The sequence below is a fragment of the Eucalyptus grandis genome, chromosome 7 (assembly GCF_016545825.1).
Source record: "Eucalyptus grandis isolate ANBG69807.140 chromosome 7, ASM1654582v1, whole genome shotgun sequence".
Taxonomy (NCBI): domain Eukaryota; kingdom Viridiplantae; phylum Streptophyta; class Magnoliopsida; order Myrtales; family Myrtaceae; genus Eucalyptus; species Eucalyptus grandis.
In genome coordinates, this window is record NC_052618.1 from 9,514,946 (window position 1) to 9,537,011 (window position 22,066).

General features: G+C 40.0%; 1 protein-coding gene and 1 long non-coding RNA gene across 2 annotated transcripts; both read left to right on the forward strand.

Moving 5' to 3' along the window:
• Positions 1–346: 346 nt before the first annotated feature.
• LOC104454910 lies at positions 347–1,752 on the forward strand. Its single transcript, XM_039317403.1, has 2 exons — positions 347–922; positions 1,036–1,752. Exons 1-2 carry the CDS (start codon positions 839–841, stop codon positions 1,750–1,752), a joined length of 801 nt encoding a protein of 266 aa, XP_039173337.1. The 5' UTR covers positions 347–838.
• A 1,618-nt stretch (positions 1,753–3,370) lies between these two features.
• Positions 3,371–4,983, forward strand: LOC108960979. Its single transcript, XR_001988945.2, has 2 exons — positions 3,371–3,802; positions 4,278–4,983. It is a non-coding gene; the product is annotated as an uncharacterized LOC108960979 (long non-coding RNA).
• The last annotated feature ends 17,083 nt before the right edge of the window (positions 4,984–22,066 follow it).

Consider the following 22,066-nt stretch of genomic DNA (forward strand, 5'->3'; position numbering starts at 1 on the left):
TAAAATGTTTTTATAATTTATAGCTATACTTGTCAGAGTAAGGCCGTCAGTGAAAATTCTATCCTCCACTGCATTAGATAGATTGGTGTAAGATTAGGCTAAATTGTCAAATTTTTCATAACTATGATCTGATGCATAACTCTTATGAGCAGATAAGTTTACCAAGCTTGGAGGTGTTAAAACTTGAGTCGGTAGGATCGTTAAAAAGGATATGGCATGGTGAACTTCCCAAAAGTTCCTTCAACAAATTGGCCAACCTCACCCTTGAAAAGTGCTCCAACCTACTTGATGTCTTTCCTTCGACAATCATGGGGAGATTGCACAACCTCGAAATAGTTAGAGTTTCAAAGTGTCCCTCCTTGGAATCGTTGTTTGATTTTGGATCCCTTGATTCATATACGGAACAAACAATTGTGTTGCTCCCCGAATTGAAAAAAATTAAGGTTTTAAGCTGTCCCTCCCTAGAATCGTTGTTTAATTGGGGGCCCCTTGATTCAAGTACAAAACACAAAAATGTATTGCTCCCCAAATTGGAAGAAGTGTGCATGGGTGGAGCAGGAAGGCTGAGACACCTGGTGATGAGTGATTCCCAAACTGTTTTGGGTTTTCCTAATCTAGAAGAAGTCTTTGTTTTTAATTGCTCTGAGTTGAGATATCTCTTCCCCAATTATACAGCCACAACTCTAGAGAAACTTGATACCCTGTGCATTCTCAAATGCGAACAAATGAAGGAAGTGGTTCCCAAGGAAGAAGGTGGTCGATCCAAGGCAGAAGTGATGAGTTTCCATTCCTTAGCTAATTTGGTTATTTGGCGGTGCCCCAACATTAGAGCATTCATATGGAGTCCTACAAGTGCCAAGAGGCGTTAGGTGAAATGATCGAAGAAAATGATGAATCGCCCCAACCGTTGTTCAATGATATGGTTTGCTCTATATCTTATTGTGATCATCTTTAATCTCACATTATCATGTTTTAGAATGAACAATGTAATAATTTGTCCTACTTATTTTCCTTTCTCACATTATCCTCGTGCAGGTTACATTTCCCAATTTAGAAAAACTATATATTGGAGGTGTCCGGTGCAAAGAGTTATGGAACAATCAAATTTCTGATGATTCTTTTTGCAATTTGAAATCTCTTATATTGAAGGATTGTGACAATCTCCAACATATTGCCCCATCCCATATGTGGAAGAGGCTGCAGGACTGTCTGGAAACCTTAGAAGTGAAATCATGCCGTTCAATCGAGATCATATACGAAAGTGATGGGACGGTGGCAAAAAGCGGTAATTTGAGGATGCTGGATTTGCGTGATCTGGACAACTTGAGGCACATTTGGCAATACGACAATCTCCCAAACATCCCGTTCCCAAATTTGAGATACATAAAGGCTGTGAGGTGCTCCCGTTTGGATATGCTTTTCGCCACCTTCACGGTGAAATTTCTCGGGCAAATTGAAAAGCTGGTGGTAGGGTCATGTGAAGATATGGAACTAATTGCTGGCCATGAAGAATGTGAAGAAGTGACTGGTAAGACAATCACATTCTCTGGGTTAACCACTCTTAGACTTTACAATTTGCCGAAATTCAGGAGCTTCTTACCAGAGAAATATTTTACGGAATTCCCATCCTTGGATGACTCGAGTAGAATAGAGCCAGACCAAGGCAACCGAAGTGCGGAGGAAAGTGAGGGGGAAAGTGAGCAGCTAGACCACGGAATTGAGGAGTATGACCGCGGAAGTGAGGGGGAATAATTAGTTTTATGAAGCGAGCCACAAAAGTTTGTGAATGTTGCAACGAATGGTGTTTGGCAAAACAAAATGGACGTGTCTGGTAATGTGAGATTTTGTTTTTTTCTTTTGTATTCTCTTTCTACACTTCCCTCGAAGTAACTGTCTTCTTGGCTATTCATTTCTTTGGTTTGTGTCCTGGGCTACAGTGACGAGTGGCTAGTCATTGGACCATAAATTGTGGGGTTATGATGTATAAATTCTAATCAAGTGCATTATCGTGTGTGTAAATTTTCCTGTAATATTAGAAAATGTATGTGCTATTATATTAAGCAATCGAAGTTGTAATGAATTACCTCACGACAACCGTTGTAGGGGGAAGAAGGAGATCGAGGAGATTGCAATCTGGGAAAGCCCATGTTCCTCTCCTCTCTCTCTCTCTCTCTCTCTCTCTCTCTCTCTACAATTGATAAAGGCTGAGACTATTTGAGTTTGAGGGACGGTATTATGATTTCGAGTTCGACGAAGGTTGAATGTGAGTTGAAATCAGTGATAACGAGGCTTCCTTTGAGTGGGTTGAGTATTTGAATCTTCATGATTCTTATCAAGGTAAACTTCGCTCTGTTTCTCCTGGAGGTAGGGACCGAGTGCTTGATTCCGCCGGCGTGAAATCTGGTTGAGTTCGGGACTGTCCTGATGAACTCATTCAGGTGCCCTTTACTGAAACGCCTACCATACGTTTGATTGAATTCTTGAACGGTACTAGCATGCGTATTTTGCAAGTATTCTTGCATCGTGATGATTATCTGGCAATGGCGTGCTTAAATTGAGAGTTCTCCAGGGCATATGACATTATTTTCGTTGATGTTGGTTGAACTCTCCCGGTTGTGCTCAATGCTCCCATGACTAAGAATTTGAACATGCCGTGTTGGCTTAATTTACTCAGAATTATGTTTTCCTTATCAATCTATGATTTTGTATATGGCTATTCTAATATTCAAGACAATTACCATCTTTGAATTGGAAATTGTGAAATCCTTCTTTGAAATGTGCATCGTTACTGTGTACTTCAGTGAATTCCTGTGCAGACTTCATCCTTTGCTTGATCTCGCTTGTAATCAATTTCATGTGCCTGGATGATTATGCCTTGCATTTCTTGATCCATTCAGTGATACCCAACCCCTTTGCACTGCCAATGATATTCGGTTCATTTTTTTGGCGAATGCATGGGCCTCTACCTCTTTGATTTTCTTCATTTACTGAAAACTCTGAAGTTCATTCCTCAATGTCATTTGCTTGTATCTTTTCTGTAAATGGCGTGCGAGTCCCTGTCATACTGACATTTGATGGCTGACTGCATAATGAGTTGTTCATGCCATGACTGAATGCTTTGCTCGATTCATTATCCACATTGCCAATTTGTATACAAGTTCAGTTGTTGCCGAATGAGTCTCAACCATGAGAATTGTTCCCGTGTTTATGATGTTGCGTTTCAGTTTTTACAGCATGATTTCTTTGAAAATGTCTCCGCTGGAGCCACCCGTGGGTAATTAGAATGTCTTTAGTATTTGGTCCAACAGTTTTTTTGTGTAAAATCAAATTGTTCCAAGTTATTCAAGTCATTTATCAATATATGTTGGATTCATGTTGACTCCATGTTAATTTCTTATAGAGTTCAACGTGTTTTTTGCATCATATATGGGCTAGGATTGGATTTGATAGATCTTGGTTTCATATGAGGGTTAATTCGGTAGCACATGATGGTACATCGACGTGCAGATGATTTCTCATCATTTTTTAGTTACTAGTCTCTATCTATCTAAATCATGCTCATGCATCGTCATTCTACTACTCGTATTTCTCAATTTTCAGTAGTTGAAATTACCTCAATACCATGAGCCACATTGCTTTAGAATCGAATGTGACTAATTTACATATTTGATCATGTTGTAATCGTATCGGGAAGAGTGGTGGGCGATCTGAGGATTTTGCCGCCCACCTGAGGAAATGTTTCGAAACTGGCCAAAGGACTGACTTTACCATCTTTGCTCAGATGGATCGGATATTGCATCAGGTGGCCTCTCATTTCCTTGGGACTATGTTGGTCCTCATCCGCATAAGCCCTCCAATTCCGTTTGGCTATTTTGTTCACCCTCTTCATGCGTTCAGTGCTTTGCGGCTCCCTGAAGCTGTCCTCTAAATCTCCCAAGTGCTCCACCCAAAGCGACATCCTATAACCATAAGCCTGCACAGCATCATTAAAACATTATTAGTCACAAGCTTAAGTTTTTGATAAATGTCGATGCACTCACTGGGTGTTCAGCTAGTACCTGCTATTAAATAGCTGTAACCACATGGAAATATGACATACTTGAACTTCATAAACAATTCCATTGTTGTGCCCTTTGAATCCAAAATCAGTGGTATTAGCTAATGCGCAATTCTCAGTGGGACCCACATGCACTCTACATCACGCGACCCTCCGCAGAATTCTCTGCCTCTCTTCCTGTCTCTCTACATCTAATGAACTGAGTCGCTTTCCTTTTCAGCTCAGGCTTGGCGCGCTCTGCAGCAGGGGGGCAGAACAGAAACAGAGCACCTTCCAACACGGAAAAGGAGCTCAGCAAATTCTCTCTAGCCCTCGGTTATTCCTTTGATCTTCATTCCCTCTTCATTGTCCTCTCTGTCACCCTCCATCCACCAACAGCCGCTGCCACACCTCCATCGCTGGCCACCACAGGACATGTCACGCTGAGAAGGGGCAAGAACAAACAGCGTTGATTAAAGGAACTCGGGTGATTTTTGAGCATTTATAAGGCTGAGAAGAACAGAGGGCGAGCTTTAATTGACACCGTAGACTGATGCTTCAACGAGGATTATCACCGTAGACAAATGATGTGGACAAACATGAAGAGATTGTTCAGATGGAGCTGACTGAATAGTGATGGCTATGTTCTTTTTACTGAAGGCAACGGGAAAGATAAAGTTGGAGTTTTGATTTGGATCCCTCTTCCTTGGTGGCTCTTATACCATGGAAATATTTCTATGATTTGCAAGCGAGAGGGAGAGAGAGAATCAACAAATACTACACCTTTACTCAATAGCCAAATAAAAGAGTATATAGTAGCTCCACTTATAAAGATTGAGAGACATTAACAAAGCTCCGATTACCTTATTTGTGACCACCTGCTAATTGCCGACTAATATTCATAATTGTACTTCAACACAAATCACAATTGGAGCAAATACTTGACAGTGTTTTTGCATGTTTTTCCAAGATGTTACTGCGTCACTTTCAAAGAAGTATACAAAACTGCACAAAGAGGGAATACGGAATTCATACTTCAAGTGGAGAGTTGTGGCAGCCTAGGCTTTTTTTTTGCAGTCTACCGGTCTCTTGTCTTTTATCACTTTGTCACAGCTTCTAGTTCTACTGGTCTAAATTCATGGGGAAAAACGTTCGGCCTCTGGGATGTCAGCACGATGGTATTTGCCTGTGTTGTCACTATCAACTTACGCCTTCTTTTGATGTGTAATACAATTAAATTATGGCATCATATAGCTGTCAGTAGGTTGTCAATGGGTCCTGAACGGAAGGAAATTTTGTTAATACAATTACAGATATGTTTCTTAATACTGTAAAATGAAGTTTTTAGACTGTTCGAGTTTCTCCATTATTGTCAGAATCACAAGCATACGATCTTTAGGATTCTCCCTTCCAAAAGTCGTACCCATCCCTAAACGGAAGGAAAGGGAGGGATGTGATGATAACAGACTTCTGGACTCCTTCCAGACGCCAAGAGTATCGCACGTTTCAGAGCAGTAGGAAAGCAGCTTACGTTAATTCTGTTCGTGCATTTATGGGCTAGTTCTAGCCCAACCGCAAAGTCCTAAATGCTTTTCTGGAAACGTTTTCTTATATCTTCCTGTTCATTGTTTCTTGTCAAAGCTTGCTTCACAAAGGAGGCTCACCTTTTATTCCCAGACACGCTGCTCATTTCTTGCATTGCGACTGCTTATATGGCAGCAATAAGGAGTTCCTTTGCCTGTTCATTAATTCTCTGGTCGCTTTTTCTCTGGTTGAGTGGGAGATGTGTTAACAGTTAGGTTATTTTAGGTGCTACTCTGGGAGCCATCGCTGGCTGAATCCCGAAGTTGTTTGAGGATGACAAACTGACCATGCCTCTGTCGAAAAAGTCGGGTGGTTTATTAGGAATTGCTAAAAGTGTGATCGTTGAAAGCACCTCATTAGTTGAAGAAGGAACATTTTCTCAGATTTTTATAACTGATTCCAACCGTGTCCTATGATCCCCTTCCAACACAGAAGTAATTATGGACTCGGCTCGGTCCTTGCATAAGTACCAGCGGCTCTGTACTTGATCATTCCGTCTTATGCAGGGGAAAGGCAGAGGATATCTGTTGGAGCAGTATCCTATTCTATTCTGTAAGCAAAAGCCGTTGCAAGAATCGCATATAATCACCTTAACGATGGACCAAATATCTCACGAGGAGCTGATGAACTTGGCCAAGTTTCTGAGACACTTGACTGCTGGGATTCGTCCAACCGTTCTTCATTACCATCGTCATCATCATCATCATTCTCGAAAACCAGCTATATCCGGCGCTTTTTCAGCGAGAGCCCAGGAAAGGTATGGTGGGTCTCGCAGGACTATATCTATTCTTGTCTCCTTTGAACAGCAGCTCTGTACTTGCTTTTTCAGCAAGGCTTCTCAGGCTTGAATTCTGGATATCTAATCTGGTAAAGCTGGTCTTCGCTTGTGTCATTTAATGTCTGACGTGTATCGGATCTTCAAGCCTGAGAAGCCTTCCTTTAATGTCCTCGATTGCTGGTAGCGGAATGTTTGCCCGGTTTGCACTGTCCATAGACAACAACAGCGAAAATCATTCCCTCTAACCTCGCAGTTCTTTGGAGCAGCAAAATGAGGAACTTCCAGACAAAACCATCCAGGAATCTCACTCCCAGGGACACTCGAGTTGTGCAAATGCTTTAGAGCAACCTGAAATTTCTTCTGAAAAAACACATTTAAGGTCAAACTTTTTGCATTCATGATTGAAGATACTGAACAAAGGTGGAGAAACGGAACTGATGAGTAGTTTTCCCAAAATGGGAGTTATGAGTGATCTTTTTCACCTTTTCAATTCTTCTCTCCCAAGAATAAACGCCTCAGAGATTTCAATACCCGGAGACCAGTGATGTCAACTAGATTGCTGCAATCAGTAAAGTTTAGCTCCTTCAAATCAGTAGAATTCAGATGAAAGGCGTAAATTTGAAATTGATTAACCTCAACGCGGGATAGTTCTGGGGGATGATGGCGCCACAACGGCGCCGAGTCGTCGATCACCTCCGGAAGGCCCGGCGCTATCTCCTCCCCTCACTCGAGGCCTTCTTCATCGAGCCAGAGCCACGGCACGCTGCTGAGCACGTGCTCGTGGTAGAGGTGATCCATGATGCCGTGGCAGGGGGGGTGTCGGCACCGTGGGAGCTGAGGAAGACGTCACAGAGGAAGCGAGATAAGAACATAGCATCTTCCTCTTCGGGATCTTTTGTCAGCATCGTCGTCTTCGGCTTCTTGATCGGCCTTATGAAGGAGTCGCCGGTCTTTTGAAGGTGGTCAATGCAGAGATTGGGGCACCACTTAACAATGAGCAATGAGCAACGAGCACCTTGCCGACGGATTCGTGTTCCCTTTGAAAAGCGATTTCCACAGCATGGGAAATGTGCTGTCTTAATTTTTAATTGACGAATCATGGCATTCTCATTAGTTAGGAAAAATTATCTAAAAAAATTAAAATTTATTGTACGGAGATCAATGTAATTTTAAATTTATGTATTAATTTAGTATAAAGCAATCATAAATATTTTAATTTAATCAATTTAAAAATTATAATTTTTTTAAAAATTATAAATGTAGTCATTTCGGATAATTTTGGCTGGAAATCTCTTATGTGGTGTTCTAGTCAATACTAGCCATCATATGTGAAAGGCTCATATGAATGTGGAAAATTGTGTTTAATTTTTTTAAAAATTTTTACTTTTTTATATTTTTTTTATATTTTTCTTTTCTTATCTTTCTTTTTATTTTATTGTTTTCTTCATAGCAAGGATCCGTAAGTCCACCGGTCACTAGCCGAGGGCCAGCAGCCCTACCACCCCGACACGACACGTAAAGAAAAAAAAATTAAATGGTAAAGAAAATTAAAAATTTTAAGAAATTAAAAAAATTCTTAGTATTCATGATGGATAGTTTATGCCATGACATAGCAACATGTCTCCTCGATACGTAACCAAAATTATCACCACCACAAGGATGTTCATATCTACTGCAGTTAAATGTAGGATAACAAGTGTTGTCAATTTGGCTTTGAGTTGGTTTCAATTTCAATCCTTTAGACTAAAATTAATTAGACCTTGAGGCCGCACGCCTTGCACGTGCTGGTGTCGGAGAACGTCAGCACCTCCCTGCACCGATGGTTGCGGCACGCCGACGTCTTCTTCTCCCTTGGGTCGCAGCCCCCGAACCCCTCTTGCCTCTGCAAGATGACCTCTCTGGTCTTGATCTGCACATGATTTGCTCGTTTGCATGTAAAAAATGTGTGATTCAGGATCGAAAAATTATTGAAGAAATCTTTCTTTCCGTATAAATTTTTAATGGATTGGCCACCAAAATCGCAAACTCGATTGCTTCATGATCCGACATAAGCAATCGAAGTCATGATGAATTACCTCACGACAACCATCGCGGGTGGAAAAAGGAGATCGAGGAGATTGCAATCTGGGAAAGCCCATGTTCCTCCTCCTATCTCTCTCTCTCTTTGACAATTGATTGAGGCTGAAACCGTTTGAGTTTGAGGGATAGTATCATGATTTCGAGTTTGACGAAGGTTGAATGTGAGTTGGAATCGGACATAATGAGGATTTCTTATCAAGGTAAACTTCGCATGCTCTGTCTCTGCTGGAGGTGGGGACCGAGTGCTTGATTCTGCAGGCGTGAAATCTGGTTGAGTCCGAGATTGTCCTGATGAACTCATACACGTTTCAATGATTCGGTGATTGTTTGGATGCGCACCTTTTCCTTATCATTGCATTTAGGTGCCCCTACCGAAACGCTTACCCCATGTTTGATTGAATTCCTGAACGGTATTAGCATGTGTATTTCGCAAGCATTCTTGCATCGTGATGATTATCTGGCAATGGCGTGCTTAAACTGAGAGTTCTCCAGTTTATATGACATTATTTTCCTTGATGTTGGTTGAACTTCTAAAGTTGTGCTCAATGCTCCCATGACTGAGAATTTGAACATGCTGTGTCGGCTTAATTTACTAGGAATTATGTTATCTATATCAATCTACGATGTTTGTATGTGGCTATTCTAACATTCAAGACAATTACCATCCTTGTACTGGAAATGGTGAAATCCTTCTTCGAAATGTGCATCATGTGTTGTGTACTTCAGTAAATTCCTGTCCGGACTTCATCCTTTTCTTGATCTTGAAAGTAATTGGTTTCGTATGCTTGGATGATTATGCCTTGCATTTCTGGATCTGTTCATTGATACCTCAATACCTTCTGTATGTTAATAATATTTGATTCATATTTTTAGGCAAATGCAGGGCCTCTACCTGTTTGATTTTCTTCGTTAACTGAAGATTCTGAAGTTCATTCCTTGATGTCAAAACTGACATTCGATGGCTGAGTGCATAGTGAGCTTTTTATGCCATGACCGAATGCTTTGCTTGATTCTTTGTCCATTTTGCATTTGTATACAAGTTCAGTTGTTGCTGAATGAGTCTCAACTATGAGAATTGACTGTAGAACGCGGCTCAATGCTGTTTTCCTGTGTTTATGGGTAGACAGGCATGCGGCATGCTGGAAAACGACAAAAAGAGCTAAGAAAACTTGCTTCCGCGGGTGGCTTCCCAACTTGAAGGCACATTATCGTCTCGGCAGGGAGGGGAGGAGGACAGCCAAGGCCATCCGCGCACTCGAATCGTAGATTAAAATAATAATCTATTTCTTCTAAAGATAATTTTCTAGTTCACCATATGCAAGACGACATTTTAAAGCTTTGGCTTCTAAGGGCGTCCGATTTGTTAGACCTCAATGATTTTTTTTCTGGCAAATCTATTGCTGTTGGTAATTCTTTTCATATAGTTAGTAAATCCTTAAATAGAGTAGTAACTTGAGATAAATGAAGTAACTTGTACTCGGCATCCACAAATTTTATTGTTCGCCTTTAGTTTTCTCTAAATACGTTGTCGATTTCAGTACAAGTCTGGATTCCCTATTCAATTTTTCACCTATACTTTCAATTTGCTTGGGATTTCAGTTTCCTGCATTTCGACTCGAGTTGTTTATTGTTTTGGAAAAAAAATTCATTTAATTTCCCAAAAACAAATACCAAGTGTAGAAAACAGAGGTAAGAGATGCAAAGGAAATCTCAGTGATTGAGGCTGGCTTTCTCTCAGTAACGAATAAGACTCAAATGGCTGACTTCAAAATTTTCAAGTCTGATTCCAAGGAAAGAAGGGAACTCTGGAGTCAATTTCACTTGCATAGCTCTTTTGCATCAAAGGGATTGAGTCGACTAAAACGTTCTATTGACATCCGAATTTTTATCAACGTTCTAAATATCCATTTATTTCGAAAAAATATAAAAATTTATAAAAAGATAAAAAAGGAAAATAAAGGAAAATAAAAAAAGAATAATGAATAAAAATGGATCAAATAAAATGAATGAATGATGAAAAATGAAGTCGTGTGGGCCGGCGTGTCTAGCCCACTTGGTTATTTTCAGCTCACCCCTTAACCGGGCTTCCCATTCAGAAGGGAAGAACTTATGTGAGTGTCTCAATTTCAATTCAAACATGGGTTTGGCCCATTTTCCTTCTTTTCTTTGGCCCACCAGAGCCTAAAAAAGAAGCCCAGCCCATCACTCTTTCTTCTTGCGCGCGCGCGCTCGTGAGAAGAGCGTCTGTGACGCAAGGAGGAGAGAAGGTACAGTGACGGTCACCGAAGAAATGCCCGTGAGCGAGTGATGAGAAAGGAACCTATGAATCTTAATCGATATACTCCCTGCTCAACCCTGCGAAAGCGAGATATATTCGTGCGAGATGATGGAACCTGTCGCGTCGTGTTTTGGTTGGAAAATAGTGTCAAAGCTGAATCAAAAACCTGCTCTCGTAGCTGCACAACATGTGTTCGACAAAATGCTCGAATGATGCACCCAAATCCATGTTATCCGATCGACGTTAAAAGTTTAGTTCGAGGCTTGATCACGCATATGTTGTTGACGCACGTCTGCTTTCTTCGTTTTTTGCTATGTTTTTGCTTGATTTCACGGCCCACTTTTTGACGTTCGTTAACGGCCACGTAAAACCGAACTCGGTTCGGCCGTCGCCGGCGATAGGCAGACGACGACGGCCGGAGATGTAATCTGGTGATGGTGTGTAGTGGTGTGAGCTCCGGTGTCCGTAGATGGCATCTAGTTGTACGGGTTCAAAAAATGGAGAAGAAGATGAAGGTTCGGAGTGAAAAAATGACTTCGGGGAAGAAGAGGGGAAGAAGAAGAGTGCGGTAGAAAAGGACTTAATAAGGAAAAAAAAGACAAAAGAAAAAAATTTAAAAAAAAAAATTCAAAAAAGCGTATTTTTAAAAAATTCCCCGAAAAAATAAAAATAGAAAATTAAAAATCAATAAAAATTAAAAGTTTAAAATCATTAAAAATATAAAAAAGTAATCAAAAATATTTAAAAATTTGAAAATTTGAAAATTCAGAAAAATCATAAAAATTCAGAAAATCATAAAAAAAAAATCTGAAAATTTCAAAAATGGAAAAAAAATTTCTTAGAAAAAGTAAAACCAAAAATAGGTTTCTTTATTTTGCATTGTCTTTTTATTTTTTATGGACAATATTAGGATGCTTGTATGTTTCCTTTATGATTATAATTTGTTTGTGCATTTCAATATTTTGGGTGTTCCTTTCTTGTTCTAGAATGGTTAGGATGAACCTTAAATTTCCTTTAGATAGGTTGTTATGGCGTAATCAAGGGTGCTAATCTTAATGCAAGTCTAGAATATTTTGTTGCAAAGAGGAAGATATCCTCTCGTATCTTACTTGGGTTTTAGCTGACCAAAAAGGCTAGTAATGACTCCTTTGTCAAAATTTATGTAGATTTAATTGATTTAAAATTTGAACACCCAATATCATGTCGGGGTATAAATTTGGGAGAGCTCAAGTCAATGAAATGTCATCGGCAAAAAACACTGACAATACCCTAAACATAACTCTCTCTCCCCCAAGGGTTAGGTCGCAACACCTTCCACTAAGAACAAAACAACACAATCTGGAATGATAATCATTGACACATCGCATGTAACAATAATCATTGATGTGCTATTTTGATACTAGCATGATCATCAAAAAGCAGTTTCGCTTAGATAGCAAAACGATCGAATAAGAAGAAAGCAACTGGAATGGCATCAGCTGGAGCTTGAACTCATGGAAACGAGCAGCGGGGGGAATGATCTGCATCTGGTGCACCTGAAGGTCTCTTTGGCAGAGACATTGATAGCCGGAGACAATGAACGTGACTAGAAATCTTTGTCTACTTCAAGCTCAGCGTCAAGGCAGAGCGAGCATCCCTTTCTTTGGTCAAATCAACAACGACACCTCGCAAGGCGGAGGAGGGGAAAGAGAAGGCCAGGCCAGGGGAAAAAGCTGAAATGTTGCGGTGATGGGGCTGATGGGTCTGGGCCGCGGATCAAATCAATGGGTTTGCTCTTGTGGGCCACGCCAATTGGCTTTTTTATTTGTTATTTATTTTTATCTTTTTATTATTCTCTTTTTTTGTTCTTTTTACTACCATTCATTGTTTTTATGCTCTTTTTTTTACAAAAAAATGCAATTTTAATTTATCAACTAAAATTTAGGTGTCGACAGTTTCGAAAATATTTACCTAATATTCGAAGAAGAATATCATGTCATTGCAAACAAACTACAAGACATTGCATGTGTTGTTGCATCAAATCTTAACTTACTAAAGGTTATAGTAGTTTCTTGATCAATGGAAGAAACAAGCCAAAAATATGCGACAATCCAATGGAATAGAATTAGGTATGTGTTGATGAAATATTGACTCATCTAAAATGACTTAATTTATGACTCGGATTAATATGGACCCCAATTCCAATCTCACCCATTTGGTGGGTCGAAGTCCTAAAAAATCAGAATGGAAGATTAAACAAAGATTGGTACAAGGGAAGAGAAAGAGATGGCTTTTTGATAGTGGAAGATGATTCTTTCGTGTTTTGTTTTTCTTGCTTGAGGATTCTTTTTCAATTTATCTGAAGTTTTCAAAGTGAAGAAATGATTAAACATGGCAAAGAGTCAAGGAAAAAGCAAAAGAAATGAATAAATATGTTGAGAATAACATAGGTTTAAATAAAACTAATGTTTATAAAGTTTCAATTGAAAAACCGACCAAGTGACTGGTCAAGTGGCCCAAGACCTGATTTGCAAGTCAAAGGTCGCAAGTTTAATTTCCCAATCTGATCCGTTTTGGGATAATTATGCAAATAACTTGGTGGAATTAATTTGAACAATATCTTGTGGCAAACACATTCACCCGTTTGGGGCCAAAGATTGTTGTGGGTTGGAGAAACTCCAAAAAGAATGTCCAGCAAAAACATATGAGTCACCATTTGATGCCCCTTGATGGAGGGCTGTGACTCCACTTCGACGAATTTCCACTTGCACCATGACGTCGAGACAATTTCCTTCACGCGCAATAGCATAATTAACAATAACCTTTTTCAACAATAACAATAATAATAGACAATTTTGTCTCCATACCAAACAAAAGGCAAATATATGGTGGAGTAGTGAAATTTCATTTGCTTCCAATTATATTTTTCTTGTCTTGAATAAGTATAAGCTTTATTTGGTATTTCAGCACATGAAGTTACAATCATGCGAAATTGCAACAATCAAGTCATAACGATGAATTAAATGTTGATAATTAGCTTATGTAGAGAATGATGGTGTGAAATAACTGAATAAAACGTGTATTTTGTAGGTAGTGTGGCTCGAAGGTAATTTTAGTACAAAGAAATGGTGGAGTGCCTCACTTGTTTTTAATTAGTGGAGCATAGGATTTGGGAGAATTTTTTTTTTTTAAATAATTTTGGATTCTTTGAGGTCAAGCATAATCAAAGGACGCATTTTTTTTTTTTTATTGATTATTTGGATGTTGTAGATGATTAGATGACGCAATGTACAACCTGCCCGAACTGAGGACAGGCCAAGAGATGCAAACAATCCACATTCTTGTAACTCAACTTTTTGCCTACTATCTCTAATAATCCATCCGTTGGTAGTGAAGGTGGATTTTGATGGTACAGTTCACGTTGATAGAGTGAGCATGTCATGTTCCACTGTGGAAAGAATAGGAAAACACGATACTTTTGGCCTTCCATCACCTAGAAGGTCGACATTGTCTTCCTCAAAATTTTCAAATGCAATTCCTGTCATCCTTGCTGGGATATTCATTCACCTCACTAGCATTCGGCACCAAAGTGCTCGAGGCTGGCCGTTCTTTTTTGGGGCACATGTGACCCAAGAGCATAGGTCCAAAGTGGCCCGGCCCGTTGGCCATCCTAGCTAAAATCTATCTGAGCTCATGCACAGATGTTCGAACATTTTCTGCTAGTCGAGGACCCTTCACTAAAAAAGAGTGTTGCCGACACCTTCATAGATATTTTTGGAGCTCCAATCCATCTCATTCGAACATCAAATCACATTTCTCATCTTGCATTCACTTTATGTCCCTCCTTCACTGTCTCCTGTCTTTCACCGAAAGTGTTACCGACAGCCTCGCAGATAATTTCGGAACCTCAACCCATCGGACATCTGTAAAATTTCCCATCTCGCAGTCACTCTGTGTCCTTTCTATCCTTCACCGAAAATTGTTGGTGACAGCTTCGTTGACGTTTTAGGAGCCTCGACCAATCTTATTTGAGACATCTATCCACAATTCGCATCTCCCCATTCAATCCGTGTCCTCCCTGTCTTCTATCCTTCACGGTAATTCAGACATCTGTCACGTGTCCCATTTGAAACGAACAAGAGTCCAGAAAATGCAATATGTTATGGGCTTACTGAACTTGTCTTTTAAGGAAAGAACTCATTTTGCATTTCCCCTCGCTTTCTCCCGACTTTCCGGAGGAAAATATCTTGTGGCCCCCCACAGGAAAATCTTTCTCAACGGTTCTCTTCGTATTCCTTGAATCTTTATTTTCCTCGCTTCTTTTTCCCCCAATTCCTGAAACCGGCTTCATTCTACGGAATGGCTCCATTCGGATTTATATATACAGGTCTTGCTCTCAAAAGAAAAATCATGGTAGCAAACATTTGGAGTGGCTCCATAAATAACATCTTTCGTTTGATGAGAAACTTGAGATATAAGAATTCTCCCACAAGTGTTGATGTTCTCATTAATAATAATATGTGTCGACTTGACTACTATAGTTGCATGAATAGACATTCCTCAAAGAAACGTCAATAACATTGGTAAGCTTCTAAATTCAAATTATGTTTTGCACTCGGCATTATAGCCTGTCGTTTTTTTCTGGTCCATCAAGCTATGCTAAGAATGAAGTAAAGATGAGATGTGAATGGTTTGGGCAAAGAAAAAAGTGGATGAACAAGACAACGTCTTTGTCCTCAGCAATGGTGCATATAGATTTTTTGCAGAGGAGCGAGAGGTTCTTTTAAGTTCTTCCGTTGATCGATATCTTGCAATTAACTATCTTGTATTATCTGTTTTTAAATATTGAAATTGAATGTCATGGCTACATATGGATTATGTACCTTTTTAACTAGAGATTTTTGTTAGCACCATAGTTGATAGAATAACAACTCCAATTGTGACACTAAAACAATTATACGTGTATCATGATTATTTGATTATGTCAGGTTATTTAAATTTTTTGGTCATATTTTTAAATATGTTTTCCCATCGTTTAAAGCAGTTTTTGTTTTGGGTGATCAACTGAATATGTTTTTTTTTTCCAGAATTAAGAAGTTGCCTTTTTCAGAATATTTATTGTTGTTATTCGTAAAACAATTTGTACAAAGTTGGGACCAAATATATAATCATATATGGCTACGCACATATTAAGTCGAAGCTAGACAGGACAACGTTGAGAAGAGAGAGAGAGAGAGAGAGAGTACAGTGGAGTCGGGTCGCCCGACGCGAGGTTGAAAAATGAAAGAATGCGTAGAGAAGCAAGAAGCGTAGAAGTTTGGGGAGAAATCTTTTGTGTTTCTTCAGTTGTATTCAATGTACAAAACTTAGTAATTATAATACAAGATGTACATGAAGAAAAGGTAATGAAATATTCTACAAATCAATCTAATATCTCAATCTAATCCCTAATTGATTTAGTGTATGATTATAATCAAATCGGATTCCCGAAATATCTTCCGAATCTTCAGCTATATCTTCCAACAAAAAATCAAGAAACTTTAATAATTGCAACACGATCCACAATGTATAAAGTCGTACTGTCTATATGCATCACGAGGCAGACACAACACTAACCTTCAATAATTGCAACGTGATCCACGGCAAAAAAGCAACTTAACTTTAAGCCGTTTAAACTCTTAACCTCGCTTTGTTAAGTCTTTCTCCCTCCTCCTCCTCCTCTGCATTTTAGAGAGAGATATCAGTAGTAGCATCAGAGGAACGATTGTGGACGTGTGTGATCTGTACTTGTTAGGGAAGGAGAGAGATGCAAGGATTTGGAGTTCATAGAGAATCGGAAAGAGGGTCATTGAATTGTTAACGAGGTGTAGTCAATCAATGCAATTGTCGGGTTTTCTTTAAAAATATTTAAAGTGAGGTTTTGAGAAATAAGTGATGAGTATAATTAGTAATTTTTATTGAAAAAATGAAAAGGCGTTTGTCATGGACCTTCAATTTCTCTCAATGGAGTTGTGTATGTAGCTCAAAGCCTATGCATGTTCACAAGATTGACAAATTGTTGTCTTTTAAATATTAATGGAGTGCCGAAGCATCCAACAAATCTCCATCAAATGTGGCACTTCCTCCATTTCATACAGATTGGATAATTATCAAAGACATATATATATTTTTTTTGATACACATGTGATAAATTTATTTTTTATATTATTATCTTTTGAAAATGGGCAAGTTACTACACTTGACTTTTTCATCTCGATTTCTATTTGAAGTTGATTTCGGCAGATTAACAGTCTACACTTGGGAGCTAAGCCCCCTTCCCTTCTTTTCCTTTTATTCTTGGGAAGGTTTGGTGAGTATTTCTTCTATACTATAAACTATTAGTTATTTAAATTCTAACCTTAATATCAAATTATTCATTTTTTTTGCACGTGAAAATAAAATTAAGATATTGGGAATGAGAAATTACTTCCATTAAAGTTCACATATTTAAATGATGAGGCATGACCAACTAAAATTTAACAATAAAATTTCGGGTCATCAGCTTGGAAGAATTTATGATTTGATGGTCGTAGCATAATCAGCTTAGATATTAAGATTGATGGGGAAACTGAGCGCGACTCTTGTGGATCTTATCTTCATTACGTTTTGTCAAATAAACTGGGTGCTATTAGAGACGCAATGCCTATCTTCTCGAGAATTGATGTAAGGGGCTGAACATTTTCCTGTACTTTTCACATGTCAATTGTCGTACCGAGCATCTAAGTAAAAGAAAGACAGACGAGCATCTAAGTAAAAGAAAGACGGACAATTCGGTGGACAATTCGGTGGAGTTGGGTCCCTCGGTGACTGGCTGAGTAGCCTTCAGGTGCATGAAGCCGTACTGCCCATGGGCACCACTAGGTTGACATAACATGAAACTTTAATAATTGCCAAGCGACTGCTGATGGCCAAGCAGCAACTTCATCTCCATCCTCATTAACTCTTAACATCACTTTGTTCAATCTTCCTCCTCCTCTGCGTTTTAGAGAGAGAGAGCACCGTCCCAACTGGCACGGCCCGTTGGCTATCCTAATTAAAATCCATTCGAGTTCATGTACCATTTTCTGAGAGTGGAGGATCCTCCATTAAAAAAAAATGTTGCCGGCAGCTTCATAGATATTTTTGGAGCTTCAGCCCATCCCTTTGGAACAATCATTCACATTTCCCATCTCGTGTGCACTTTATTTCCCATCCTTCACAGTCTTCTGTCTTTCACCGAAAGTGTTGCCGACAGCTTCGCAGATAATTTCGGAACGTCAATCCATCAATTCGGACATCTGTAAATTTTCCCATCTGGCAGTCACTATCAAAAATTGTGAGTGACAGCTTCGTTAACGTTTTATGAGCCTCGACCAATCTTATTCAGACATCTATCGACATTTCCCGTCTCCCGATTCAATTTGTGTTCTCACTGTCTTCTGTCCTTCACCATAATTCAGACATGCGCCCCCGTCGAATCTCCAAATGACCAAAGAGTCCAGAAAATGCAACATGTTATGGGCCCACTGAGCTCGTCATTTGAGGAAAAGAAAGAGCTCCATTTTGCGTTTCCCGCTATTTTCTCCACACTTTCCGAAGGAAAATATGTTGCGGGCCCCCACAGGAAAATCTTTCTCTACCATTCTCTTCGTATTCCTTGAATCTTTTATTTTCCTCACTTCTTTTCACCCAATTCCTGAAACCCGCTTCATTCTACGGAATGGCTTCATTCGATTCTATACATACGGGTCTTGCTTTCAAAAGAAAAATCAAGGTAGCAAACATTTGGAGTGGCTCCTCATCCGTAAACAACATCTTTCCTTTGATGGAAAACTCAAAATGTAAGACTTCTCCCACAAGGGTCGATATCCTCATTAATAATAATAATATGTATAGACTTAGCTATACTTGCATTAGTAGATATTACTCAACAAAATGTCAATAATATCAGCAAGCTTCTCAACTTAGATTATGTTTTGCACTCTACATTAAAAAATGAAGTAAAGACGAGATATAGATGGTTTACACAAAGAAAAAGAGTGGATGAACAAGGCAACGTATTTATCCTCAGCAATGGTGCATGCAGATGTTTTACATAGGAGACAGATGTTCTTTTCATTTCTTTCGTTGATCAATATCTTGTAATTTTTTATCTTATATTATCTGTTTTTCCATATAGAAATTGAATATCATGGCTACACATGGAATATATACATTTTTAACTAGAAATTTACTTAGGTCCATAGAATAACAAATCCTACTATGAGACTAAAATAACTTTACATGCATGATGATTATTTAATTATATCGGGTTATTTAAATTTTTTTGTCATATTTATAAATATGTTTTCCCGTTGTTTAAAGCAATTTTTGTTGTATAAAGCAGTTTTTGTTTTGGGTGATCGATTGGATGTGTTTTTTTTTTTTTTTTTGGTGAGGATGATTGACCCAATTAAGAGGTTGGTTTCTTTAGAATATTTGTCGGTCTTGTCCATAAAACGATTTGTACGAATTTGGGACCAAACGTTTAATCATATATGGCTTTGCACAAATTAAGTCGAAGCTAGTGGGACAACGTTTAAATTGATAGAGAGAGAGGATAGTATGGTGGAGTGGGGTCCTTGGGCGTGGAGTTCAAAAAGCATGAACTTTAATAATTGCAACACGATCCACAATGTATAAAGTCATACTGTCCATCTGCATCACGAGGTTGACATGACACCCCAGTTAAATTCTTAACATCACTTTGCTTTGTCCTCCTCCGTTTTAGAGAGAGAGAGAGAGAGAGAGAGAGCAGGGAGCAATGATCGTGGAGGCGTGTGCCGTGTGGTCAGTACATATTAGGGAAGGAGAGAGACTCCCAAGGATTTGGATTTTACAGAGAACAGGAAAGAGGGTCATTAAATTGCTAACGAGGTATGATAAATCAATAGAATCAGGTCTTCTTTAGAACTATTCAAGTGAGGTTTTGAGAAATAAATGATGAGCATAATTAGCAATTTCTATACAAAAGAAAAATGAAAAGGCGACTTTCATGGACCTTCAATTTCTCTCAATGGAGTTGTGTATGTACCTCAAAGCCTATGCACATTCACAAGATTAATAGATTGGTGTTTCTTAGATATTAACGGAGTGCCTAGGTCTCTTTGAGCATCTCGTGAATCTCCATCAAATGCGGCGGTCCCTTGATTTTATACACATCGGATAATTACTGAAGACAAACGGTTTTTATTAATATATTAGTGATAAATTTATCTTTTATATTACATTTTTTTGAAAAGGGCTAGTTGCCACATTTGATAATATCATCTCAATTTCTATTTGAATGTTGGTTTTGGCAACTTAACGGTCTAAATTTGGGAGCTGAGCCCCATTCCTTTTATAGAACGGTTACTTAAGTATCATAATTTTTTGTCAATTAAGTGGGTGTCATGACTTAAAAAATTTCATTTAAGTGTCATGGCCTTCAATTGCTCATTTAAAGACTACAACTCCCATCATCACAAGTGTCATGATGCTAACACTATTGGGCAATGTTTTTGAAAAGGTTATAATGCTCAAGTGAATATTTTTTAGAGGTTTTAAAATATTTAAATGATCAGAAAAATAAATTTATGATACTTAAATAAGCGTCATATGTGGTGACCTTTTTTCAAAATTAACCTTGTATAGCTAGGGCATTGCAAACTTCTACATGCTATGACAATACAATTACACAAGCACTGTAAGATGCTTTTGTATGAAAATGATAAAAACTTTTATGAAGAAGAAGGGATGAGAAAAGCATTTTGGTCAAAATTGATGGTCTCTACATAATACAACATTAGAAAGCCTTATTGCACTCAGCGGGCTCTATTGTTGTGCAACTTTATTAAAGCTGATACTTAAAAGAGCTCATGAAGCGACTGAAATTGGAGTGCAGCATCTGAATCGGATTCTGGACTCATAGAGATTGGGGCCTCGCCGCTGTTGATAGCTGGAGCTGAGCACGTATGAAATGATTGATGGACAATGATAGTCATAGACAGCTGGATAATTCTCGCATTCTACCCGCGGTGGGGTCCGAAGGCAATTTTAGTCCAAAAAGAAACGGTGGACTGGATTTTTTTCGAACCGTTAAATTGATGTTCTCCATTGAGGTGCATCATCTGAATCGGAATCTGGACCATTAGCTCGGTCCCAAGCGGAGATTTGTGCATCGCTGCTGCAGTGCTGCTGATTTCTGGAGCTGAGGTCAGATGTGTTGAACGATTAAGCATAATCAAATGGGAGAAAATATTTGGGGGTCCCGCTGCCAAACCAGCGTATACCCCGACCAATGAGGCAGTGACGCGTGGCTCGACGATGCGCTAGCGGCTCACTGGTTTTTCTGCACAAAGTATATTATTTTCCCTTTTCTGCTTAAAAATTTACGGTCATTAAGGGCGCGTTTGTAACGTTTCGTTTAAAAAATTGTTTCAGGAACAGAAATAGAAAAAAGTATTTACTTAACAATTTTGAACAAAATACGCGTTTGTAAACTTGTTCTAATAAAAAATAAACAAACATGTTTGGTAAATTTGGATAATTTTTTTATTTCTTTTATTTTTTCTATTTTTTTCTTATTTTTCCTTTTTTTCTTTTTTCTTTTTCATTTTTTTTCTTCTTTTGGCGGCCGCCGCCAAGGCCTTGCCGGCGACCGCCGGCGAGGGCCGAGCTCGCCCGGCGGCGGGCGAGGCACGGCCTCGCCGGGCCACCGCCGGGCGAGGCCGAGGCTCGCCCGGCCGCCGGGCGGCTCGGCCTCGCCCACTGGGCGAGCTCGAGGCCGGATCCGGGCGAGATCGAGCTCGCCTGGCCGGCGCGAGGTCGGCCTCGCCTTGATCCGGCGAGCCGAGCTCGCCCGGCCATGGCGGGCGGCGCGGCCTCGCCGGACCCCGCGAGCCGAGGCTCGCCGGCCGCCGGGCGAGCTCGGCCTCACTGGGATCTGGGCGAGGCCGAGCTCGCCCCGGGCCGGCGCGAGGTCGGCCTCGCCATGGCCGGGCGAGCTCAAGCTCGCCCAGGCCGGCGCGAGGTCGGCCTCGCCATGGCTGGGTGAGCTCGAGCTCGCCCAGATCCGACGAGGCCGACCTCGCCCCGGCGGCCGGCGAGCCTCGGCCTCGCCGAGCCACCGCCCAGTCGGCGTCGCTGGGCGGTGGGCGAGGCCGAGGCTCGCCGGCCGCCGGGCGAGGCCGCGCCGGGGGATCCGAGCGGCGGCCTCGCCGGGGCCGGCGAGCCTCGCCGTGGCTGAAGCGAGGCCGGCCAAAAAGAAAGAAGAACAAAAAATAAGAGAAAAAGA

Excerpts from the sequence above, each read along its gene's own strand:
- LOC104454910 (XM_039317403.1), top strand. The coding sequence starts at position 839 with ATGGAGTCCTACAAGTGCCAAGAGGCGTTAGGTGAAATGATCGAAGAA. Across the intron at positions 923-1,035 it reads AACCGTTGTTCAATGATATG|GTTACATTTCCCAATTTAGA; the intron begins GTTTGCTCTATA and ends ATCCTCGTGCAG.